Source organism: Palaemon carinicauda, chromosome 8, assembly GCF_036898095.1.
Source record: "Palaemon carinicauda isolate YSFRI2023 chromosome 8, ASM3689809v2, whole genome shotgun sequence".
Classification (NCBI taxonomy): Eukaryota; Metazoa; Arthropoda; class Malacostraca; order Decapoda; family Palaemonidae; genus Palaemon; species Palaemon carinicauda.
The window spans coordinates 166,623,407-166,650,153 of NC_090732.1; the positions used below are offsets into that span (position 1 = coordinate 166,623,407).

At 44.2% G+C, this 26,747-nt stretch overlaps 1 protein-coding gene across 2 annotated transcripts in view; it reads right to left on the bottom strand.

Moving 5' to 3' along the window:
* Noc3 (Nucleolar complex protein 3) overlaps positions 1-26,747 on the bottom strand; it is a 117,766-nt gene that overhangs the window by 53,293 nt on the left and 37,726 nt on the right. Inside the window, exon 1 of one of the 2 annotated variants that reach the window (XM_068379312.1) lies at positions 16,971-17,226. The exons of the other annotated variant lie outside the window; for it this stretch is intronic. Within the exon in view, the coding sequence (XP_068235413.1) occupies positions 16,971-16,976 (6 nt within the window). The 5' untranslated portion in view covers positions 16,977-17,226. Of the gene's footprint in view, positions 1-16,970; positions 17,227-26,747 lie in introns of those variants that run through there. 2 annotated transcript variants of the gene reach the window in all.

A 26,747-nucleotide genomic window follows, 5' to 3' on the forward strand; every position in this document is an offset into this window, starting at 1 on the left:
TGATACAGGGGAAAACTAAGAACTATACTCAACAATTACTAAATCACAAATTCTTTTATATGTATTTTCCTTAACTTTTCCTAATTATACAAACATGAGTAATTTAAGGCTAGAACGGCCATTCAAATTTAACATGTTAGATATAGCTAACAGCTTTTAACTTTATTACTATTACAAATTAACTTACAACCCTGGTTGGAAAGGCAGGATGCTATAAGCCCAGGGGGTCTACCAAGGAAAAAGAATTATACTGTATAATGTTAATATATGACAAATTCGTAGGTAATTTGTATTTTTCCTAACTATACAAACCTTAGCTATTTAATATAGGTTATTACTTTCGGCGTAGCTGAAATGACGAGCCATTAGAATTTTAACGAGGGTTTATTACCCCACCGCTACCCCCCGCCCCTCACACACACCTGTGCTGAGTTCACTTTGCTTAGAGGTAGGACTTCATGGGGGATAGGGCTGGCGGGCAAGTTTTATTAAATAGCTAAGGTTTGTATGGTTAGGAAAAGTACAAATTACCTACGAATTTGTCATTTGTTTCGTAACTGAAATACAAACCACGCTATTTAATATGGGTGACTCACCCCTTAGGAAGGGTGGTAAGTCCCAGCCAGTACTGGCTTTTGGCTTTGCCCGGGACTCAGTATCTGAGTGTGTCAGCACTCAACAATAAGGAGTCCCTACACCTCGCTAGAACCTTGCTGCGCAAGGGCTACGGCCTACGTAAGCTGTGTGTGAAGGTCTGAAGTGTGACTCGTCCTAGGAAGTTGACCTGTAGTCCCTTAGAAGGAAACTTTAGGCTAGGACTCTTCCAATACTACCTCGTCAGGGTATGGGGACGTGACAGTATTATCTTAATACTCGGAACACAAGGAAACATGGTTTACCTGCAGTGGTTTGAGGTCAGCTGTGCAGAGAACCCAGGATGCAGCTTTCCCCAAGAGAGGGGAGGATGAAGAAAAGAGTAAGGGCCAGACAAATCTTTTCATTCATGCAGACTAAGACCAGGTAACAATGCCCTAAACCTTCTGCTACTGGTCCACAAGGGAGCCTGAGGTTTTAAACCAGCTGTTGTGCAGCCACCACAGGGCTGATAGAAAACGTATCGAGCCTCCTGTGGGTCACGTCTTGCAGGTAGTGGGCTGTGAAGGTCGTCTGATGCTTCTACACCCCAGCTTGAAGGACCTGCGTCACTGAGAAATTTCTCTTGAAGGCCAGGGACGTAGCTATGCCCCTGACATCATGTGCTCTAGGGTGACATGACGGAGGAGGGTCTGGATTCAGGGACAGATGGATCACCCTACGAATCCATGCCGAGATGGTGTTCTTGGTGACCCTCCTCTTAATTCTCCCAGTGCTAACAATGCTTGCACCTGGGGACGGACTGTAGCCGTTCTTCTGAGATATAACCTCAGACTCTTTACTGGGCACAGTTGGAGAAGGTCTGGGACATCTGTTACAGAACGGAGACTCGAATCCGGAAGGAGTCTGTGTGTGGTACTGCCACATACATCCATGTAATAAATGTAATGGAGGGTGACAATTTAAACCAGTAGGTTCTTTAAAATCCCGTATAATAGAGACGAACGGACATAAATGTGACAAGCAGCGGGGAGCAGGCCCATACTTGTCGATACAGTGACCACTGAACAATGACTGACTATTATATGCACATGGCGGAAAGAAAGGCAGTGTTGACACATCTAATTACATTGTTGCCACGATGCATAATGAAAAAGTGGTCGTACAGTATATGTAATGGGGAAAGATAAATGGAAATAAATATCATTCTTCTACGAAATAATAATAAAGCAAATGTAATGTTCATAACTGTACGTAATGTAAATAATATACGGCATAATATTAGATATCTATACACCTCCCTCCCCCTTTACGCTCGTAGCAGTGTCTCGAGCGGAACAGTAATTTCTCTGAGCTAGTCGAGGTGAATGGCGAGGGACATTGGAGGGTTCGGATGATGGCTCTCTTTCCTGGCCAGAACAAGGGGACACAGGGTCTTGGGGAGAGGTGTCATCACTTATATTAGCCACTGGGCGTAAATGTCGTCGGTTTCGAAACCATACACGACCACTTGGAAGGCGTACTTCATACCTTCTGGCCATTCCTCGGCCCATCACGGTACCAATCTTGTCCCATCGAAGCGTCGTTGCATCCTGTATCCTCACTCGTTGGCCGATGGTGAGCTTGGGTAGATGGCGGGCATGAGAGTTGTAAAGGCTCACAGCCTGGTCGGTTTGGGCAGCAGTGCGGCGGTCGTAATCTTCGGTCTTGGTTTGCCACTCCTCTTTGAATGATCTGGGGTGGGCTGGAACACAAGTGCGGAGAGGATGGCCATAGAGAATCTGCGCAGGGGAGCGTCCAGCAGGGTTCGGTGTATTCCGAAGCTCCATCAGTCCTCTATCAAAGGCTTCACAATCTATGTTCCCGGATGGGGCGGTCTTGAGGATAAGGTGTTTCACAGCTTTCACGGCAGCTTCTGCGTGTCCATTAGGCTGAGGGTAATGTGGAGATGTGATGATGTGATTAACTCCCCAGCGGTCAGCAAATTGCTTGAAGTCGTGGCTGGAAAATGGGGGTCCTCCATCAGTTCGTAAGCGGAGTGGAACACCAACCTCGCGGAAGAAAACACAGAACATTCTTGTAACTCTGGCTGTAGTTGTGTCACGTCCACAGGGAACAACCACAGGCCAGCCTGAAAGTCTATCTGCAATAACAAGGAAGGATTTCCCTGCTACGTGGAAGAAGTCAGCCGACACGCTTTCAAAGGGCCGGGATGGGTGGTCGTCACACATGTAAGGTTCCTGTTGCTGACTAGGGAGAAGCTGTTGGCAGGCCTCACAGCTTTCTACTTTACTCTTAATATCTGCATTGATGCCTGGCCAGAATACTGTCTGCATTGCACGACGTCGAGTAGCTTCAATCCCTCGGTGGCTGTCGTGGAGTCGATCTAAGGTGCGTCGACGGAGGACTGCAGGGATGACGATCCGGGGTCCATACAATACCAACTCTCCATCCACGTAAAGGTTGTCCCGCAGCTTCCAATACGGGAGGGCGGAAGCGTGGAGATCATAGCGGTTGGTGGGAAAGCCATTGGATACGTAGTGAACGAGACGACTGTAATCTTGATCCTGAGATGCGGCCATGCGGATTTCTTGTAGAGACTTATCCTCTTCGATGATGGGTCCTGTTGCCTGGTCGTCAGTAGAAGCGGTGGTGCTGGCAATTATACGCCTGACATGTGCAGTCGAAGTAGTGCATTCTTCTTCATCTTCAGGTGTGGGGCGACTGGTTGGGGAGCGAGACAGGGCGTCTGGTATGCAAAGTTGTTTCCCTGCGCGCCATACTGTAGTGAAGATGTAGGGGGCCACTTTCATCTTGAGACGTTGAAGGCGTGGATTCTCAATAGCATCCAGAGTGTAGTGATTGAGAATCGGTATCAAGGGACGATGATCAGTCATTAAGGTGAAATGCTGAAGTCCGGACAAGTAGAGGCGGCACTTAGCTATAGCCCAAGTGACTGCAAGTAGCTCCAGCTCTATGGTGGCGTAACGAGTCTCAGTATCCGTAAGGAAACGAGAGCCACACTGGACAAGACGCATCTGACCTCGGCCGTTATCTTGAAGTAGGGCATAACCGAGACCATATAGGCGTGAGGCATCTGTTTGTAGAACTACAGGTGAGGCAGGATTGAAGGGTGCTAGGACAGGAGGTGAAGTCAGAGCTGTCTTGACTTTCTTAAATGCTCGCTCATGGTCAGGCGTCCAGACGAATGAGCGTTTGGGGCTCATAAGTGGGCGTAGGGGCTGTGCTGCTGCTGCGATGTCTGGAGTGAAGTCGGCAAGTTGATTGACAAGACCCATAAACGACCTGACATCTGTCACGTTAGATGGTGTAGGAAAGTCCCGTATAGCTGATACCTTGTCAGGGTCTGCTGCAATACCATCGGATGATAAGACATAACCGCAAAAGTTAACTTTAGGGGCGGCTACAGTGAACTTATCCTTGTTGAGGGTTATGCCATATTGACGGCATCTGGTCAGCATCTGGTGCACGTGTTGTAGGTGGGAAGGGAGATCCTCGTCGGAAAGGAGGATATCATCTACAACTTTCACACAGTTGGGAACACCTTGTAGTGCCATATCTCCACGGAGGCAGTATGCATCACCTGTTGCTGAAAATCCCATTGGCCCACGACAGTGCTGGAATCTTCCGTACGGAGTTATAAATGTAGTCAGGTGGCGGTCCTCTTCTGCCAACTCCATTTGCCAATAGCCATGCAGGGCATCCGCTGTGGTGAAGTACTTCGCAGTAGGAGAGATATTGCGGACAGCATCATGGGGCGTTGGTGATGGGTGTGTAGGGCGGGCTACTTGAGAATTTAGATGGGTGTGATCCACAGTGATGCGCACACCTTTGTCCTTGGGTACCAAGACCATGGGATGGCACCATTCAGAGGGTTCGTCACCTGCTGGTCTGATGATTCCTTGTTGCACCAAGGAGTCAAGTTCTTCTTTCACTTGATCTCTGAGAGCGAACGGAATGGGCCTGGGCGTATGGACAGCGAAGGGTGTAGCGCCAGGTTTCAGGTGAATCCTCATTGGAGAGCCTGTCATTTTCTTTAGTGGCTGGGTTTGTAGATCCTTTTTGGATATGAGGACGTCGCTGAAGTGCCGAAGAAAATAGTCCTTAATAGCTGCAGGTGACGTCATAGCGGATGCAGGAAACTGAGCACATCTGTTGACATGTGTTACCTTGAGGATAGGCTTCGGGAAGTCCGGTGACACTATGGCAAGTTCTCGGCAATGTTCACGAGAGAGGAGGGGAGTCTGGATATCCTCATGAACATGTATGGTTGCTGAGCAAGACTTGTTGCCAAGACGAAGTTTTGCCTGGAAGTATCCTACAGCCGGTGTCATGGGAGATCCATCTGCTGTCACAACTTCTGTCATGGGTGGAGGTTCAAGGCTTGCCCGAGGTATGCCGAGTGCATCCAAATGTATGGTGCCAATCACTGTGATGTCTGCTCCTGTATCGGGGATTAGTTGGATATGTGATGATATATCGCCAAATGACAGAGAGACAGTGACTGGTGTGGGGGACTCACTATCCGAGTTATCACCCACGAAACGGCAGCTGGTGTTTGACTTAGTAGTAGGAGGTGAAGCTGTATATCCAGTCTGACTTTTCTTGGTAGACATGCACATCTTCTCAAAATGTCCCTGTTTCTTGCAGTTATTGCACTGAGCTTCCTTAGCAGGGCATTTCTGAGTGCGGGGCCAATGACCTGTTCGTCCACAGTTATTGCACGATGCACCAGTGGCTGGGCATTGTCCAGAATCGTGTTTGCGAGAGCAATATTGACAAGGGTCACTGTTATGAGACTGGTGAGAGTGTTGATCAGGAGATCGATGAGAAGTCCTCTTCTGTAGATGCTTGTTCTTCTTGTATGTAGATACTGCGTTGACTTGGCTAGGGGAAGATGCAATGGCTGATGCAGTTGCACGTGTAGATTCGTAGGAGCGGCAGCATGTCACAAACTCTGCGAGGGTAGATGAGGGTTGGAGTGGGATAAGGCGTTGTATTAACTCTTCGTCTCTCACACCCATCAAAATTACCATCTGCAATTGCCGTTCAGTGCAAGAGGTGGGGTTGCCAGTGCATAAGTCCACTTCATCAGCGAGATCCTTGAGGCGTGCGTAGTAGTCTGCAAATGATTCTCCGACAGCTTGTTTACAGGACAACAATTCCCTGCGTCGTAAGGCTTCATTTCTAAGGCTACGAAAGTGCTTCTGCAGTGTATCCAACACCTCTGTAAGGGAAAGGGATGTGTTGGGAGGGATGCCCAGTGTATGCGTAAGCAGGCGCTGGACGTCCAGGGAGATGCAGGTTCTCAGGTGAATCAGCTGGGAAGTTTGATGTAATCTATCAAGTCCAACTAATGCTGCATAATCCTCAAAACGCAGTCTCCATTGGCGAAACGCTTGATATGTTGCATCTTGTTGCAAGAGAGGTGGGGGATGGACCGTAGGCTTTCTAGAAGTTGTAGGTGTATGCACTGAGAAGTCAGGGGTTGGGGGAACAGGTGTAACAGGAGGTGCAATTATGGGGTTAGGTTGCTGGGGTTGCGATGCCGCAATCTGTCCTGATAGCAAGGAGAAAAGGGACATGAACCGCTGGTTGTCTTCCTGTCTTGATTGTTCCATCTGTAGTCGGAAGGTCTGCTCCTCTTGTCGTCGCCGGTCTTGTTCTTGCAGGCTGGAAGTCTGTAGAAAATGGATGAGATGAAGTATATCATTATTGTGGTCTCCTGACCTATTGGGAGTCAAGGGAGGAGGGAGAGTGCTGGTATCTTCATCAGCAGTGGGGATGTGCAAAGGTACTTCATCCGTCGTCAGCCCCTCCGTTTGATCCTCTGCCTGATCCTCCGTCTGATCCTCTATCTGATCCAATAAATCAATTAGCTGTTCCTCTTGCTCAGCCATATTGAGTTTGGTGTTGTACGAAAGCTTGAAATCTGTAGAGATCCAGAAAAATGTCCAAATCGCTGTATGTGAGCGAAAGAAATCACTTTGGAGAGTTAAAAATTACAGTGTTTGTCAGTGAGCTTGTGAAATAAGCGGCAGTTGGGTGAGCGAGCGAGTGTGTGTTGCGATTGCGATCCGAGGGGAGGCGGGTGGGGTGAGTGAGCGTGCCTCTGGGCGAGAGCCTCGGGCCTCAGTCACCATCGATGCATGAAAGAGGGAGGATGTGTGGTGGGGCTGCTGAGAAAATGGCGCCAGAATTCAAATGTCCTAAAAAAATGTTGGCAAGGACACTAACATAATGCAACACAGCACTGTAACACACTGACACTCTAACCCTGCACTGCACAAACACTGTATCGTACTTAAGAGACACTGTAGTTAAAATCTTGAGTCACTGTAAGGGATCCAATGTGCGAGACGAGACGAGAAGTAAACAGTAATGGCGATCGTCGTCTTGGAATCCATTAACGTCCGGTTACTCACTGCGCCATGTGTGTGGTACTGCCACATACATCCATGTAATAAATGTAATGGAGGGTGACAATTTAAACCAGTAGGTTCTTTAAAATCCCGTATAATAGAGACGAACGGACATAAATGTGACAAGCAGCGGGGAGCAGGCCCATACTTGTCGATACAGTGACCACTGAACAATGACTGACTATTATATGCACATGGCGGAAAGAAAGGCAGTGTTGACACATCTAATTACATTGTTGCCACGATGCATAATGAAAAAGTGGTCGTACAGTATATGTAATCGGGAAAGATAAATGGAAATAAATATCATTCTTCTACGAAATAATAATAAAGCAAATGTAATGTTCATAACTGTACGTAATGTAAATAATATACGGCATAATATTAGATATCTATACAGAGTCGAACCAAGCGCCCGGCCCCCCCCTGATTTGAGTCTTAGCACCAAACCCAGGGACGAGTTTAAACGTTACCTTCCCTCCATACCCTTGCATGGGCGATGTCATATGAGACCATGAAGTTCACTGACTCGCTTGGCCGAAGCCAAAGCTAGTAAGAACACGGTCTCCCAAGTTAGGTGGCGAACTGAAGTTTGGCGTAATGGTTCATAGTGAGGTCTCTTAAGAGACCTGAGAACCCGAACCACGTTCCATGGAGGAGGTCTCACATCCGACTGAGGGCAGGTAAGTTCATAACCTCGTATGAGTAGGGAAAGTTCCAGCGAGGAAGAAAAGGTCATTCCTTCGAGCCTAAGCTAGACTTAAGGCCGAGCGATAGCCTTTCACCGCCGAGACAGAAAGCCGCCTTTTCTTCCCGCAAATACACGAGGAACTCCGCTATTGCTGGAATAGTGGCATCTAGTGGAGAGATACCCCTTCCAAGATACCAACCACCGAAGACTTTCCACTTTGCCTGGTAGACAGATGCGGATGATTTTCGCAGATGTCTAGACATCCTAATCGCAACTTGTTGCCTAAAATCCTCTCTCAGCGAGGAGATGCTGGATAGTTACCAGGCGCAAAGTTGTAGCGAAGCTACGGCTTTGTGGAAGATGCTGGCATGTGGTTGTCTGAGTAGATCGTGTCGTGGAAGGAATTCTCTCAGATGTTCCGTTAGGAATTGCAGAAGGTCCGGAAACCATTCCGCGTGATGCCATAGCGGAGCTATGAGGGTCATTGAAAAATTGACCGATATTCTGGTCTTGTTGAGTACCCTTCTCATCAGACAGAGCGGGGGAAAGGCATACAGGTTGATGTTGTCCCCCCGTTGTTGGGAGGCATCTTGCCAGAGTGCCTTGGGATCCGGGACTGGGGGGAAGTACGGTGGAATCTTGAAGATCAGCGCTATCGCGAACAGATCCGCAGTCGCGGAACCCCACAAAGTCAGGACTTTGTTGGCTACTAGATGACACAAAGACCACTCGATACTCACTATAAGAGACGCTCTGCTCAGATTGTCGGCGAGCACATTACTCTTGTCTGGAATGAAACGCACCGATAGTAGAATCGAGCAGACTCCGGTCCATCTCAGTAACTCTACTGCAAAATGGGATAGCTGCTTCGAAAAGGTACCTCCTTGCTTGTTGATGTAAGCCAGTACGGTGGTGTTGTCGCTCATTACCACCACAGAGTGACCTGCCAGGTATTGTTGGAACTGCTGAAGGGCCAACAAACCGGCCTTCATCTCTAGATGATTTATATGGAGGCACTTTTGTGATTCTGACCACAGGCCTGAGGTCCTGTGGTACAGAACGTGCCCCCCACCCTTCTTTGAGGCGTTCGAAAACAGCATTAAATCCGGGGGAAGGACAAGAAGATCCACTCCTCTTCGTAGGTTCTCGTCTGTCACCTACCACAGGAGGTCCATCCGTTCCGCAGGACCCATAGGGATCATGACGTCCGGGGAATCGCAACCTTGATTCCACCGGGACTTGAGCCGCCACTGGAGAGATCTCATCCTGAGGCGATCGTTGGGAACTCGACGAACCAAGGATGAAAGGTGAGCAAGGAGACGTAACCACGATTGGGTTGGAAGCTCTTCTCCACTGAGGAAAGGGCTTGCGACCCTTCTCAGCCTTGCTATCCTGTTGTCTGATGGGAAAGCTTTGTGGAGATTGGTGTCTATAATCATGCCTGGGTAAACCAGTCTGAGTGGAAAGCAGAGAGGACTTCTTGAAATTTACCATGATCTCCAGATCTTGGCAAAGTCATAGAAGTTTGTCTCGGAGTCGAAGAAGAGATGACTCTGAGTCTGCTAGGATCAGCCAGTCATCCAGTTAACGGAGGATACGGATGCCGATCCTGTGTGCCCACGATGATATTAGGGTGAACACTTCTGGTAAAACCTTGTGGTGCTGTGGAGAGACCGAAACAGAGTACCTTGAACTGGTACCCCTTGTCGTCAAGGCTGAATCCTAAGTACTTCCTTGAAGACGGATTGACTGGGATCTGGAAGTACCTGTCCTTCAGATCCAGTATACACATGAAGTCTTGCGGCTTCACTGCAAGACTGACCGTGTTTGCGGTCTCCATGCTGAACAGAGTTTGCTTTAATCTGGACCTCTGCCCTAAAGGCCCGCCCCCTTGCTGATCCCATGGCAAGGGAGCTAAATGACACCGGATTCGTCCTCAGGGGAGGTAGAGATGTTGTGAACGGGGCGCGATATCCCTGACTGATTATGGAAATCGTCCAGGAATCGGCCCCGAGTTGCTGCCACCTGTCTGCGCAATCTTGTAGGCATCCTCCCACTGCGGACATGCAGGGGGACTGCCAATCCTAGCGTTTGCGGCCTCGGCTGCTCCCTCTAGGATTCTTCCCTTCCCTGGAGGACTTCTTGCCTTTCTTGTCCTTGAACGGAAAGGGCTTAGACACCACTGTCTTCGCTGCCGTTGTCTTGGTGGGACGTGGCTGCTGGGGTGCTGGAGGTTTATAGGGCTTGAATGTCAAAGCCCTATGTAGGAGGGAGTCTTGATGACTTCCTTCACCTCTCAGCAGCCTGCTCCACGTCCTTAGGCTCAAACCGGTTCGTTTCCATAGCGGAAGAATGTTTGAGCCTGTAGATTCTGGTGCTAGGGGCCTCCCGGTATTGTCTTGGAGTCCTTTGACTCCCTCCTGGGAGGGATGCAGGACTCCAAAAACGATGGAGGCAGGCTCTTCTCCACCCTTATTCGAGAAGACTTTACCGTGCGAGGTGGGGTTTCCCTCAATGGTGTGATGGGGGAACTTCTAACCTCACGTGACTCTCCTGAGGACGGGAAATCTTCGTCCGAAGGGGAAGGAGAAAAGTCTGAGGGGGGGAGGGTGCCTGCCTCGAAAACAGCTTCGTCCTCGGAGAAGTTACCGCGTCCGAAACTCCTCTTTCCCTCTTCAGGGGAGTAGATGCAGCCAAGGATTTGTGGCCCAACTCAGAGAGAACAGGCTTGAAAGCCTGTGCTACCGCTCTGATTAGAGCCTCAAACCAGGGCTGCCAGCTGACGGCTGCGCTGTCAGACACTCCCTCTGGAGGAGTCGCCTGTAAGAAAAAGGAAGATAAGGAAGAAATGTCCCTAGACCTTTCTGGAACCTTCCCCCTAATGGCAAGCGCGCTGTTCTGTGCTTGCAGGGGGGGGGAGAATGCAGTGATGGCATCCTTACCGCGCGTTGTCCGGCAGCCTCACGCGTGTGAGGGTATTGCCGATTGCGCTGGGGAGCGTGCTGGCGCTCGTGCGATGGGAAATACCCGGGGCTCACGCGTGGGAGACTGCTGGACTCAGATTGACGTGCAGGATCAGAATGAAGAGCCCGTGCGGGCCAGAATGTTGGCGCGTGGGCGAGACTTCATAGAGTGTGCAGGAATCGTGCAGGGTCAGAATGAAGAGCTCGTGCGGGCCAGAATGTTGGCAAGCGCGCGGCTATCGGCACGCGCGTAAGAGTTTGTTGGCGCGCGCGCGAAAGACTATCGGAGCGCGCGCGTGCAAGACTGTTGGCGCGCGCGCGCGCAAGACTGTTGGCGCGCGCACGCGCAAGACTATTGGCGCACGCGGGAGACCATCGGTACCCGCGCGCGGACAAGATCGTCGGTGCTTGCGCGCGTAAGAAGATCGGCGGTGCTTGTGTGGATCGTCGGCACTTGCGCGCGTAAGAAGATCGGTGAGCGAGCGAGCGCGTTACACGCTAGGTTGAAGGGTCAGCTGGCAGGACGATCAGGAACTGGGATGTGTCCTTAAAAAAGGGGGGCCATCCCCCAATGAGGACCGTAAGCAGGTCTGCTTTAGAGTCCAGGACCGAAGTCCTTCGTTGCAGCGCAAGGTTGCGCTGGTAGATCGGTAGGTCAGCTGGCAGGACGATTAGGAACCGGGCAGTATCCACCGATGGGGACCGTAAAGGTCCGTGCTAGAGTCCAGGACCGAAGTCCAAAGGACCACGTTGCAGCAAAAGGTAGAGGTCACTGGAAGTTCTGCTTAATCCTCCGAGGCGGAGTCTCTATGAGGGACCTCTCCCGCTAACGAGAGATGTGCCCTTCGAAGAAGAGACTTGAAGACACACGTGGTGAATCCCTTGGGGCCGTTGGATCAGCAAGCTGATTTTATCAGGAACGATCCTCCGAAGAGGAGTCTCTATGAGTGGCCTCTCTCGTGAACGAGAGAGGTGACACTTCGTAGAAGAGACCTGAAGACACTCGTGGTGACGCCCCGTAGGACCATTGGATCAGCAAGCTGACCTATCATGAACGATCCTCAGCAGAGGAGTCTCTATGAGTGGCCTCTCTCGCCAACGAGAGAGGTGACACTTCGTAGAAGAGACCTGAAGACACTCGTGGTGACGCCCCTTAGAGCCGTTGGATCAGCAAGCTGACCTTATCAGGAACGATCCTCCGAAGAGGAGTCTCTATGAGTGGCTTCTCTCACGAACGAGAGAGGTGAACACTTTGTAGAAGAGACTCGCCAAGACTGCTCCACCCCCGAAGGAAGAGAAACTCAGCAAGGGGGGAGAAAAGTCTGGCCAAGGGGCAGCAACAGTAGTCGAAGGCGATGAATTTATTAAGGTATGAGAAGTTCTCCCTCTGAAGGGAGAAAACCTCACACCTGGGGAGGAAATCTCCCTCGTAAGGGAAGTTGTCCAACCCCTGGAGGCGAACCTCCTTTAGCGTTCTAAGATGATCTGAAGTGCTGGTACGTTGTCACGGGAGTACTTCTAAGAGAAGGGATAACGCCTGTGACGACGTGCTCTGAGGGACGGCAGCGACAGCAGATTCCCCAGTCATGAACAGGACAGTTCGGCAGAGACAGCAGACTCTGCTTCGTTGGCACTCTTTAGTCGAACGAAGAAGAACTGCATAGTTAACTGGGAAAATAAAATTAAATAATTATTTTACCAGAAGTTCCCCAGGGAGGAATTTCGAAGAGAAACCCCGAGGGAATAACATAAAATAAGAATTAAGTATGCGCCCTCCTTCCCCAGATGACATCCATGGGAGAAGGGGGGCGGAGTAGCTGTAATAAAAACAGAATTATAATTATCTAAATCATCTAAGAATATACACTAAAAGTAAGAACCACTGATCCCCCGAAGGGAAGTGTTCCCCACGGAGAAGCTGAAAAGTTAAAACACAATTAGATTTCACTAAAAATAATTGAGACAAACAACGGAAATAGCAACCTAACCCGCCACGGGAAAGGCGCTATCGTAATAGTATGTAGTTGTAGTAAGGGGTGAACGACCTCGAGTAGAGAGAGACTGTAGTCAATCTAAAAAAAGGCCACACTCCCTTCGCTGAGAATCCAAGTTTCCCGTAGGAAAAGAGGCAAAGCGAAGATAATAGATGAATGAAGAGAGTCCAGGTGATGACGGTTCCCCTGCGGCGGCCGAGTTAACGGAAATAAGCCGAAGGGAAGACCGATGGACCAGAGGGAGAGGTCGTTCCCCACAAAGTGGAACTGTGGTGACCTTGCACTATGCAAGTGTTGTTGTCGTACATCACACACACAGCACAAACACTGAAAAGAAAACTTACTACATTTCTATAGACAAATATATACATAAACATAAAGAATGTTTATATATATATATATTACAAGTATAAGAAAAAGTAAGTAAAAAAAAGACAAAAGCATTAACATGGCTGTCAAAGAGGCGAGGGTGAGAGCGGACACATCCGACTACCACCTGAGCCAAGAGCAAAGTGAACTCAGCACAGGTGTGTGTGAGGGGGGGTAGCAGGCTACCCTCCCTACCCCCCGCTAACTAGCGGTGGGGTAGTAAACCCTCGTTAAAATTCTAATGGCTCGTCAGTTCAGCTACGCCGAAAGTAATAACCCATATTAAATAGCATGGTTTGTATTTCAGTTACGGAACAAATACTTTTTTTATTACTTGACAGGTTTCTTTTGGAAGATGCCGCAGAAGACAGGAGGATCACCATGCTCCCATTTTCAAGGCGCGTTAAGTGGTGAGGCACGTCTGAGTTAGGCACATGCGTGGTAAGTTACCTGTCCTCAACCTCTCACAGGTTGAGCTACCACATGTGAGGAGCTTGAGGGTACAGCGTGTGCTGATGCTACACGCGCTAATACCACAGGCTTAGGAGAGGAGGGGTTGTCCAGTAGGAACAGGTCAGTTGGTCCATGCACATGCTCAGGAGTGTCAGTGCACTTAAAAGAGCTATTATACTCAGATGTGTAGACGCACCTACGTTTGAGGGCATGTCCGGAAACATGTTGCTCGCCAAAATATTTCCAATGGAGAAGCATGGTTCTCAAAAATAGGCTACGCTTGCATCCCAGGGGGATGGTGCTCGCGAAACATGCTAATGCTAAGCATGTCTCTCCCACTAATCTCTCAAGGGATAAAACTGAGATTAGTGTAATGGTGGATGGTTTCGAAAGGAGGAGCCCAAAAAGACTCTCTCTCCGACCTTGAAGTGGACAAGCCAAAGGTGTCCAGCGCAGGAGCAGCAACACTCTCCTGTGGTACCTTCGAAGCCAGCACGTCACTAACAAGACCTTGCAGTCCCGAGGAGGTCTACAAAACTTGCATTGCATTGTCAACCTCTAAGTCAAAATCCTATTCAAGAAGGGGAAAACCTCCCGTTCATCTGGGGAAACGGGAAGGTCTTCCGGCTTGAGACTTGGCCTTAAGTTAAAGAACCACTACTCTTCTCCATTTGGCTTTTGGAGGAAACCGACAGGGAAATGTTGGAAAGAAGCATACCGGAGGTCAGAGGGAGAGGTCGGAATTTCTTCACCTTCTAGGATGACACTGAAGGAGAAGAATCCCTTTTGGACCTCAACTTCCTCCTGCCATACACCACCCACTGCAAGGGTGACCACTCACGACACTCGTCACAAGGAGATCTCTGCCTTCAGGATTGTCCCCTGCAGATAGGGCATCCCCTCAGCAAACACGCAGGAAAAGAGAAAAAGAAAATTAAGTCTGCTGAAAATTTTCCAGCCAGTGGAAGAACGTCTGTTCTCACCGACGGCTGCTATCAAAGTGAGTGCTCAGCCCGCTTCCGGCCGGCCACATGTTTACATCTCATTATAAAAGTTTAATTGCTGTATTCCCCAGCTTCGCTGTTATTCTATCCTAGGTAAAGGACGAGGGTTTGCATTTATGCAAGAAGAAATTCACTGTAACTCAGATTTCAGTAACAAGGTATGGTTCGTTATTACGATAAACTATTTACCAACGCGTAGAGCAGCTAACACTGTTCCCTGGTTGCCATCTTAGCTTACAATACAAATTCAGGATTTCAATGTTCCCCATTTTTAGATAATTTTCTACTTTTTTAGCTTTGCATCATGTCTGGAACCATAATGGAGACACTTCTGATGGCAGTCCATCCAAGATAAGGAGGCCATTACAATAGAAATAAAAGTGGACATAGCGAAGTGAAACCAAAAAGGAGAGACCCAACAAACAGATCATGTATGGCCTTAGTTGTTTTACGGTTGCGACTATCATCAAGGATAAACATTATATCCACAAATAGGTGAAAGGATCTGCCAAAATGAAGTTGACCATTATTACAAAATAATGCAGTGGTCTCATGACTGAGATGAAGAGATTGTTAGTGTTCTGGTTGGATTACCAAAATTAGTGGCATATATCAGTGAGCCTTATGGTGATTCAGGAGATGGACAAGCATTTGTTTGAGACCTTGAAAAGTTAAAAGGGGAAAGGAGGACTTTGTGGCTCGTATGGGGTGGTACAGTATATGAGATTTAAGGTTTGTGCCAATTTGCATAACCTTAAGGTACAACGTGAAGCCACAATTGAATTCCCTGATGTGTTGGCCGAGATTATTAGTGAAGGTGGGTTTTGTGTTGGGATGAGACAAATTTATTTTGACAGCGTATGCAGAACTGGCCCCACATCGCTAAGTAGGAGACTGCACCAGGACATAAGGTTGGCAAGGAGACCAACTTTGCTTTTCGAGGTAATTCTTCTGGCAACTGCAAGCTGAAGCCTAACTGTACATCGACGGTCACAACTGTTTACCCATCGAGTTATGGGAGACAATGTTATCCTTAAGCATGTCTCAAACTCAAGGACAATGTCAAAAGATGTTATAACGTCATACCAGGAGCAAAGGCTTAGAGTACCAAAGTAAAATGTTGAAGAAAAGTTTGAAAAACTGCCAAAGTCTCCAGCAGCCAGTTAAAGAACATCGGTCTCCACTGACAACTGATATCAAAGTGACTACGCAGTGAGTGAAACTCAGGCCGATAGCCGTAAACCGCTGACCAACATTGTTATTAAATTTTAACTGCTGCATTCCAGTTTTGATGTTATCATTCTCCTATAATAAAGGACAATGGTTTGTATTTGTGCAGAACAACTGTAACTTCTTTAATAGTGGTTTCCGACTGTAGTATATAGGATTCAAAATGAGAGTATTTACAAAGATCTATCTACTCAATTGTACTATTCTATAAAGAAACCACCCAACCTAACCTGACTTATATAGCTATATCCTTCCTGAGGTAGAGGGGCTGCACACTACCCTTTACTCTTTCACACTGATTTCAGTGTTTGTAGTGGGCTTAGTAAGTTCAATAAATTAGGGCGATTGGAGTGAATGTAGTTCATTGGGATAGTGTAAGCTACTAATAGCCCAGGATAGGAAAGTAGGTAAGGATACAGCTCCTAGCTTAGGTTATGTGGGAAACCTTAGGGTAGGTGGTGTTCTTGTGTCTGTTTACCTTGTACAATGTGCTTTTACATTGTCCCAACAAACTACAAAGGTTCCCAAATTGGATAAGAATGTTCTAACCTTACCTTACCTTACCTACAGTAAGTAATAAAGAGAAGTTTTAAAGATGTCCCTACATTATACATACTACCCGATGGAGCCTTTGTATATCAACGGCCAGTTTCTAACGCATAGATTTAAAATTGACATCAACTAACATATACTTTCCCCCCTAACCTAACCTACAAGCCGTTTCCTTACCTACTTACATATCAGGGGCTAACGCCCCCCTCCGACCCCCCTTACACTGTCGTATTCTAAGTTAGCCATAATAATACATAAAGGTAGCCGCTATCATACATACACCCCAAAAATATACTATATTGGATTGGGTTCATGAATTTGGGCTAATTAGCATACTAATAATAATAATAATAACTATAATAATAATTATTATTACTTGCTAAGCTACAACCTTAGTTGAAAAAACCAGATGCTATATGCCCAGTGGCCCTAACAGGGAAAATAGCCCAATGAGGAAATGCATCAAGGAAAAATACAAGATTTTAAGAACAGCAACAACATTAAAATAAATAATTCCTATATAAACTATAACAAAATGTAGTTTTGTTTTGACAGTTCACCTGAACACTTTGTGGAATAGCGTACTGGAACTAGTCTTCCCATTACAACAGGGTTACTATTTTTGAGTCTGGTATCAAAATGAAAAATCAATATAACAAAAATAACGCATTACTTACAGCCATTGTTTAATATAGATGCCTCAAACGAAATAATCTAAGGTCGCACGAGTCTGCGCTTCTAAAATAAGTCGGATCTTATTTGATGGAAAACGGTAGAAGGAAGTTTATCTCTTTCCAGTTCTGCTTGCAAGAATTAACCAGTTTAATACTGATAAACTTTAGTATAATCTTTTAATTCACATTTGCCTGAAGCAGACGTGACAGACAACAACACGGCGACCACACTGTCCACATTGGGCTGCTTAGTAGTAGAATCAAATTGGTTAAGCTTTTACAACGGCTCACCCGCTACTAGTGAGCTTGTGATTGATTGATTGATTTAAAGTTTTCAGGCATCCTGACATAGTGAGCTTGTGATTGATTGATTGATTTAAAGTTTTCAGGCATCCTGACAAAGTGAGCTTGTGATTGATTGATTGATTTAAAGTTTTCAGGCATCCTGACAAAGTGAGCTTGTGATTGATTGATTGATTTAAAGTTTTCAGGCATCCTGACATAGTGAGCTTGTGATTGATTGATTGATTTAAAGTTTTCAGGCATCCTGACATAGTGAGCTTGTGATTGATTGATTGATTTAAAGTTTTCAGGCATCCTGACATAGTGAGCTTGTGATTGATTGATTGATTTAAAGTTTTCAGGCATCCTGACATAGTGAGCTTGTGATTTCATCCGTATTATTATTATTATTATTATTATTATTATTATTATTATTATTATTATTATTATTATTATTTGCTAAGCTACAACCCTAATTGGAAAAGCAGGATGCTATTAGCCCAGGGACTCCAACAGGGAAAATAGCTCAGTGAGGAAAGGAAACAAAGGAAAATAAAATATTTTAAGTTGAGCAACAACATTAAAATAAATATCTCCTATGTAAGCTATAAAATCTTTAAAAAACCAAGAGGAAGAGAATTAAGATAGAATAGTGTGCCTGAGTGCACCCTCAAGCAAGAGAACTCTAACCCAAGACAGTTGATTGATTGATTGATTGATTCAAAGTTTTCAGGCATCCTGACATCTAAGGTCATTGACGCCGGTAACGTTTAATTTATGTATACAAAAGTAAAAAATGAAACAAAATAAAAAATTAAAGAGTATTCAATTAAAATCATAAAAATTGAATGTCATAAAAGTTAAATATTTTTCAGAAGACCTGCTTCTGAAAGAAATCTAAAAATGCCACTTGCATGGTAGGACACATCATTTCCAAGAATCTTGGCAAGGATGAACCTGCCACCCTCACCTCAAGCCTCAAACAAATATCTATTTCGCAAGTTGTTATAATTGGGGCATTCGGTCAACAAATGCCTTACTGTTAGAGGTACCAAACAGTTGTCAGGCATCCTGACATAGTGAGCTTGTGATTTCATCCGTATTATTATTATTATTATTATTATTATTATTATTATTATTATTATTATTATTATTATTATTATTATTATTATTTGCTAAGCTACAACCCTAATTGGAAAAGCAGGATGCTATAAACCCAGGGACTCCAACAGGGAAAATAGCTCAGTGAGGAAAGGAAACAAAGAAAAATAAAATATTTTAAGATGAGCAACAACATTAAAATAAATATCTCCTATGTAAGCTATAAAATCTTTAACAAACTAAGAGGAAGAGAATTAAGATAGAATAGTGTGCCTGGGTGCACCCTCAAGCAAGAGAACTCTAACCCAAGACAGTTGAAAACCATGGTATGTAGGCGATGGCACTACCCAAGATTAGAGAATAATGGTTTGATTTTGGAGTGTCCTTCTCCTAGAAGAGCTGCTTACCATAGCTAAAGAGTCTCTTCTACCATTACCAGAAGGAAAGTGGCCACTGAACAATTACAGTGCAGCAAGAAGAATCATGCTTATATTTGCAGTTGTTATTGTACTGCACCATATGCTTTTATGTCTTTTCTATCCTAATAACTTTCTCTAGGTAGAACTATGAAAAGTCAGCTATTTGCTATTAAATCGCCCTTACCTTCATTGCATGGTTACTGCATTATCCACGCGGACAACAGAATCAAAACATTTCATATATGAATTATAAAAACTTTAAACAAAAAACATGAGGACACTAAATATAGAATAGTGCGTGCAATGTATCCTCAAGCAAAAGAACTTTACCCCCCAAAGACAGTGGAAGACCATGGTACAGAGGCTATGACACTACCCAAGACTAGAGAACAGTGGTTGGATTTTTTAATGTCCTCCCAGAATAGCTGTATTTCATAGCTAAAGAGTCTCTTCTATTGTCCTTAAGTGAAATACTTGGGTAACTACTGTAATTTAATTGTCCAGTGGCTACTTTCCTCTTGGTAAGGGTAGAAGAGACTCTTTAGCTATGGTAAGCAGCTCTTCTAGGAGAAGGACACTCCAAAATCAAACCATTGTTCTCTAGTCTTGGGTAGTGCCATAGCTTCTGTACTATGGGCTTTCACTATCTTGGGATAGAGTTCTCTTGCTTGAGGGTACACTCTGGCACTCTATTCTATCTGATTTCTCCTCCTCTTTTTTTTTTTTTTTTTTTTTAAGTTTTTATAGTTTATATACGAAAGATTTATGTTGTTACTGTTCTTAAAATATTTTATTTTAATTGTTAATTATTTCTCTTGTAGTTTCCTTACTTCCTTTCCTCACTGGGCTATTTTCTCTGCATAATAATAATAATAGTTTATTATGCTAGTTTTATCCACAATATTGAATGTATCTCACATATCCCTAATGTTATTTCCGTTAAATATTATATTCTTACAGATTTTGTGTTAGACTACAGCATAGAGTCGTTTGATGGGTATAAATGTGGTCATCGCATATTTTCACTCTCCGGCTAAAAATATAGAAGATATATGAGTTTTTATTGAAAAAGGGCCCTATTTTTGGGGTCCGAATCGAGTAAGGACCGGGGTCAGAGATAATGTCCCAAAATTTTCGGTGTCAGATTTTGTGTTAGACTACAGCAGAGAGTCGTTTGATGGGTATAAATGTGGTCATCGCATATTTTCGCTCTCCGGCTAAAATTATAGAAGATATATGAGTTTTTATTGAAAAAGGGCCCTATTTTTGGGGTCCGAATCGAGTAAGGGCCGGGGTCAGAGATAATGTCCCAAAATTTTCGGTGTCAGATTTTGTGTTAGACTACAGCATAGAGTCGTTTTATGGGTATAAAAGTGGTCATCGCATATTTTCGCTCTCCGGCTAAAATTACAGAAGATAGGCCTATATGAGTTTTTATTGAAAAACGGCCCTATTTTTGGGGTCTGAATCGAGTAAGGGCCGGGGTCAGAGATAATGTCCCAAAATTTTCGGTGTCAGATTTTGTGTTAGACTACAGCATAGAGTCGTTTTATGGGTATAAAAGTGGTCATCGCATATTTTCGCTCTCCGGCTAAAATTACAGAAGATAGGCCTATATGAGTTTTTATTGAAAAACGGCCCTATTTTTGGGGTCTGAATCGAGTAAGGGCCGGGGTCAGAGATAATGTCCCAAAATTTTTGGTGTCAGATTTTGTGTTAGACTACAGCATAGAGTCGTTTTATGGGTATAAATGTGGTCATCGCATATTTTCGCTCTCCGGCTAAAATTACAGAAGATATATGAGTTTTTATTGAAAAAGGGCCCTATTTCTGGGGTCCGAATCTAGTTAGGGCCGGGGTCAGAGATAATGTCCCAAAATTTTCGGTGTCAGATTTTGTGTTAGACTACAGCATAGAGTCGTTTTATGGGTATAAAAGTGGTCATCGCATATTTTCGCTCTCCGGCTAAAATTACAGAAGATATATGAGTTTTTATTGAAAAAGGGCCCTATTTTTGGTGTCCGAATTGAGTAAGGGCCGGGGTCAGAGATAATGTCCCAAAATTTTCGGTGTCAGATTTTGTGTTAGACTACAGCATAGAGTCGTTTTATGGGTATAAAAGTGGTCATCACATATTTTCGCTCTCCGGCTAAAATTACAGAAGATATATGAGTTTTTATTGAAAAACGGCCCTATTTCTGGGGTCCGAATCTAGTTAGGGCCGGGGTCAGAGATAATGTCCCAAAATTTTCGGTGTCAGATTTTGTGTTAGACTACAGCATAGAGTCGTTTTATGGGTATAAAAGTGGTCATCGCATATTTTCGCTCTCCGGCTAAAATTACAGAAGATATATGTTTTTATTGAAAAACGGCCCTAATTTTGGGGTCTGAATCGAGTAAGGGCCGGGGTCAGAGATAATGTCCCAAAATTTTCGGTGTCAGATTTTGTGTTAGACTACAGCATAGAGTCGTTTTATGGGTATAAAAGTGGTCATCGCATATTTTGGCTCTCCGGCTAAAATTATAGAAGATATATGAGTTTTTATTGAAAAAGGGGCCTATTTTTGGGGTCCGAATCTAGTTAGGGCCGGGGTCAGAGATAATGTCCCAAAATTTTCGGTGTCAGATTTTGTGTTAGACAACAGCATAGAGTCGTTTTATGGGTATAAATGTGGTCATCGCATATTTTCGCTCTCCGGCTAAAATTATAGAAGATATATGAGTTTTTATTGAAAAAGGGGCCTATTTTTGGGGTCCGAATCGAGTAAGGGCCGGGGTCAGAGATAATGTCCCAAAATTTTCGGTGTCAGATTTTGTGTTAGACTACAGCATAGAGTCGTTTTATGGGTATAAATGTGGTCATCGCATATTTTCGCTCTCCGGCTAAAATTATAGAAGATATATGAGTTTTTATTGAAAAAGGGCCCTATTTTTGGTGTCCGAATCGAGTAAGGGCCGGGGTCAGAGATAATGTCCCAAAATTTTCGGTGTCACATTTTGTGTTAGACTACAGCATAGAGTCGTTTTATGGGTATAAATGTGGTCATCACATATTTTCGCTCTCCGGCTAAAATTATAGAAGATATATGAGTTTTTATTGAAAAAGGGCCCTATTTTTGGTGTCCGAATTGAGTAAGGGCCGGGGTCAGAGATAATGTCCCAAAATTTTCGGTGTCAGATTTTGTGTTCGACTACAGCATAGAGTCGTTTTATGGGTATAAATGTGGTCATCGCATATTTTCGCTCTCCAGCTAAAATTATAGAAGATATATGAGTTTTTATTGAAAAAGGGCCCTATTTTTGGTGTCTGAATCGAGTAAGGGCCGGGGTCAGAGATAATGTCCCAAAATTTTCGGTGTCAGATTTTGTGTTAGACTACAGCATAGAGTCGTTTTATGGGTATAAATGTGGTCATCGCATATTTTCGCTCTCCGGCTAAAATTATAGAAGATATATGAGTTTTTATTGAAAAAGGGCCCTATTTTTGGTGTCCGAATCGAGTAAGGGCCGGGGTCAGAGATAATGTCCCAAAATTTTCGGTGTCAGATTTTGTGTTAGACTACAGCATAGAGTCGTTTTATGGGAATAAATGTGGTCATCGCATATTTTCGCTCTCCGGCTAAAATTATAGAAGATATATGAGTTTTTATTGAAAAAGGGCCCTATTTTTGGTGTCCGAATCGAGTAAGGGCTGGGGTCAGAGATAATGTCCCAAAATTTTCGGTGTCAGATTTTGTGTTAGACTACAGCATAGAGTCGTTTTATGGGTATAAATGTGGTCATCGCATATTTTCGCTCTCCGGCTAAAATTATAGAAGACATATGAGTTTTTATTGGAAAAGGGCCCTATTTTTGGTGTCCGAATCGAGTAAGGGCCGGGGTCAGAGATAATGTCCCAAAATTTTTGGTGTCAGATTTTGTGTTAGACTACAGCATAGAGTCGTTTTATGGGTATAAATGTGGTCATCGCATATTTTCGGTCTCCGGCTAAAATTACAGAAGATATATGAGTTTTTATTGAAAAACGGCCCTATTTTTGGGGTCTGAATCGAGTAAGGGCCGGGGTCAGAGATAATGTCCCAAAATTTTCGGTGTCAGATTTTGTGTTAGACTACAGCATAGAGTCGTTTTATGGGTATAAAAGTGGTCATCGCATATTTTCGCTCTCCGGCTAAAATTACAGAAGATATATGAGTTTTTATTGAAAAAGGGCCCTATTTCTGGGGTCCGAATCTAGTTAGGGCCGGGGTCAGAGATAATGTCCCAAAATTTTCGGTGTCAGATTTTGTGTTAGACTACAGCATAGAGTCGTTTTATGGGTATAAATGTGGTCATCGCATATCTTCGCTCTCCGGCTAAAATTACAGAAGATATATGCTTTTATTGAAAAACGGCCCTATTTTTGGGGTCTGAATCGAGTAAGGGCCGGGGTCAGAGATAATGTCCCAAAATTTTCGGTGTCAGATTTTGTGTTAGACTACAGCATAGAGTCGTTTTATGGGTATAAAAGTGGTCATCGCATATTTTGGCTCTCCGGCTAAAATTATAGAAGATATATGAGTTTTTATTGAAAAAGGGGCCTATTTTTGGGGTCCGAATCTAGTTAGGGCCGGGGTCAGAGATAATGTCCCAAAATTTTCGGTGTCAGATTTTGTGTTAGACAACAGCATAGAGTCGTTTTATGGGTATAAATGGGGTCATCGCATATTTTCGCTCTCCGGCTAAAATTATAGAAGATATATGAGTTTTTATTGAAAAAGGGCCCTATTTTTGGGGTCCGAATCGAGTAAGGGCCAGGGTCAGAGATAATGTCCCAAAATTTTCGGTGTCAGATTTTGTGTTAGACTACAGCATAGAGTCGTTTTATGGGTATAAATGTGGTCATCGCATATTTTCGCTCTCCGGCTAAAATTATAGAAGATATAAGAGTTTATATTGAAAAAGGGCCCTATTATTGGTGTCCAAATCGAGTAAGGGCCGGGGTCAGAGATAATGTCCCAAAATTTTCGGTGTCAGATTTTGTGTTAGACTACAGCATAGAGACGTTTTATGGGTATAAATGTGGTCATCGCATATTTTCGCTCTCCGGCTAAAATTATAGAAGATATATGAGTTTTTATTGAAAAAGGGCCCTATTTTTGGTGTCAGAATCGAGTAAGGGCCGGGGTCAGAGATAGTGTCCCAAAATTTTCGGTGTCAGATTTTGTGTTAGACTACAGCATAGAGTCGTTTTATGGGTATAAATGTGGTCATCACATATTTTCGCTCTCCGGCTAAAATTATAGAAGATATATGAGTTTTTATTGAAAAAGGGCCCTATTTTTGGTGTCCAAATCGAGTAAGGGCCGGGGTCAGAGATAATGTCCCAAAATTTTCGGTGTCAGATTTTGTGTTAGACTACAGCATAGAGTCGTTTTATGGGTATAAATGTGGTCATCGCATATTTTCGCTCTCCGGCTAAAATTATAGAAGATATAAGAGTTTATATTGAAAAAGGGCCCTATTTTTGGTGTCCAAATCGAGTAAGGGCCGGGGTCAGAGATAATGTCCCAAAATTTTCGGTGTCAGATTTTGTGTTAGACTACAGCATAGAGTCGTTTTATGGGTATAAATGTGGTCATCGCATATTTTCGCTCTCCGGCTAAAATTATAGAAGATATATGAGTTTTTATTGAAAAAGGGCCCTATTTTTGGTGTCCGAATCGAGTAAGGGCCGGGGTCAGAGATAGTGTCCCAAAATTTTCGGTGTCAGATTTTGTGTTAGACTACAGCATAGAGTCGTTTTATGGGTATAAATGTGGTCATCACATATTTTCGCTCTCCGGCTAAAATTATAGAAGATATATGAGTTTTTATTGAAAAAGGGCCCTATTTTTGGTGTCCGAATCGAGTAAGGGCCGGGGTCAGAGATAGTGTCCCAAAATTTTCGGTGTCAGATTTTGTGTTAGACTACAGCATAGAGTCGTTTTATGGGTATAAATGTGGTCATCGCATATTTTCGCTTTCCGGCTAAAATTATAGAAGATATATGAGTTTTTATTGAAAAAGGGCCCTATTTTTGGTGTCCAAATCGAGTAAGGGCCGGGGTCAGAGATAATGTCCCAAAATTTTCGGTGTCAGATTTTGTGTTAGACTACAGCATAGAGTCGTTTTATGGGTATAAATGTGGTCATCGCATATTTTCGCTCTCCGGCTAAAATTATAGAAGATATATGAGTTTTTATTGAAAAAGGGCCCTATTTTTGGTGTCCGAATCGAGTAAGGGCCGGGGTCAGAGATAATGTCCCAAAATTTTCGGTGTCAGATTTTGTGTTAGACAACAGCATAGAGTCGTTTTATGTGTGTAAATGTGGTCATCGCATATTTTCGCTCTCCGGCTAAAATTATAGAAGATATATGAGTTTTTATTGAAAAAGGGCCCTATTTTTGGTGTCCGAATCGAGTAAGGGCCGGGGTCAGAGATAATGTCCCAAAATTTTCGGTGTCAGATTTTGTGTTAGACTACAGCATAGAGTCGTTTTATGGGTATAAATGTGGTCATCGCATATTTTCGCTCTCCGGCTAAAATTATAGAAGATATATGAGTTTTTATTGAAAAAGGGCCCTATTTTTGGTGTCCGAATCGTGTAAGGGCCGGGGTCAGAGATAATGTCCCAAAATTTTCGGTGTCAGATTTTGTGTTAGACTACAGCATAGTCGTTTTATGGGTATAAATGTGGTCATCGCATATTTTCGCTCTCCGGCTAAAATTATAGAAGATATATGAGTTTTTATTGAAAAAGGGCCCTATTTTTGGTGTCCGAATCGAGTAAGGGCCGGGGTCAGAGATAATGTCCCAAAATTTTCGGTGTCAGATTTTGTGTTAGACTACAGCATAGAGTCGTTTTATGGGTATAAATGTGGTCATCGCATATTTTTGCTCTCCGGCTAAAATTATAGAAGATATATGAGTTTTTATTGAAAAAGGGCCCTATTTTTGGTGTCCGAATCGAGTAAGGGCCGGGGTCAGAGATAATGTCCCAAAATTTTCGGTGTCAGATTTTGTGTTAGACTACAGCATAGAGTCGTTTTATGGGCATAAATGTGGTCATCGCATATTTTCGCTCTCCGGCTAAAATTATAGAAGATATATGAGTTTTTATTGAAAAAGGGCCCTATTTTTGGGGTCCCAATCGAGTAAGGGCCGGGGTCAGAGATAATGTCCCAAAATCTTCGGTGTCAGATTTTGTGTTAGACTACAGCATAGAGTCGTTTTATTGGTATAAATGTGGTCATCGCATATTTTCGCTCTCCGGCTAAAATTATAGAAGATATATGAGGTTTTATTGAAAAAGGGCCCTATTTTTGGTGTCCGAATCGAGTAAGGGCCGGGGTCAGAGATAATGTCCCAAAATTTTTGGTGTCAGATTTTGTTAGACTACAGCATAGAGTCGTTTTATGGGTATAAATGTGGTCATCGCATATTTTCGCTCTCCGGCTAAAATTATAGAAGATATATGAGTTTTTATTGAAAAAGGGCCCTATTTTTGGGGTCCGAATCGAGTAAGGGCCGGGGTCAGAGATAATGTCCCAAAATCTTCGGTGTCAGATTTTGTGTTAGACTACAGCATAGAGTCGTTTTATTGGTATAAATGTGGTCATCGCATATTTTCGCTCTCCGGCTAAAATTATAGAAGATATATGAGTTTTTATTGAAAAAGGGCCCTATTTTTGGTGTCCGAATCGAGTAAGGGCCGGGGTCAGAGATAATGTCCCAAAATTTTCGGTGTCAGATTTTGTGTTAGACTACAGCATAGAGTCGTTTTATGGGTATAAATGTGGTCATCGCATATTTTCGCTCTCCGGCTAAAATTAAAGAAGATATATGAGTTTTTATTGAAAAAGGGCCCTATTTTTGGTGTCTGATTCGAGTAAGGGCAGGGGTCAGAGATAATGTCCCAAAATTTTCGGTGTCAGATTTTGTGTTAGACTACAGCAT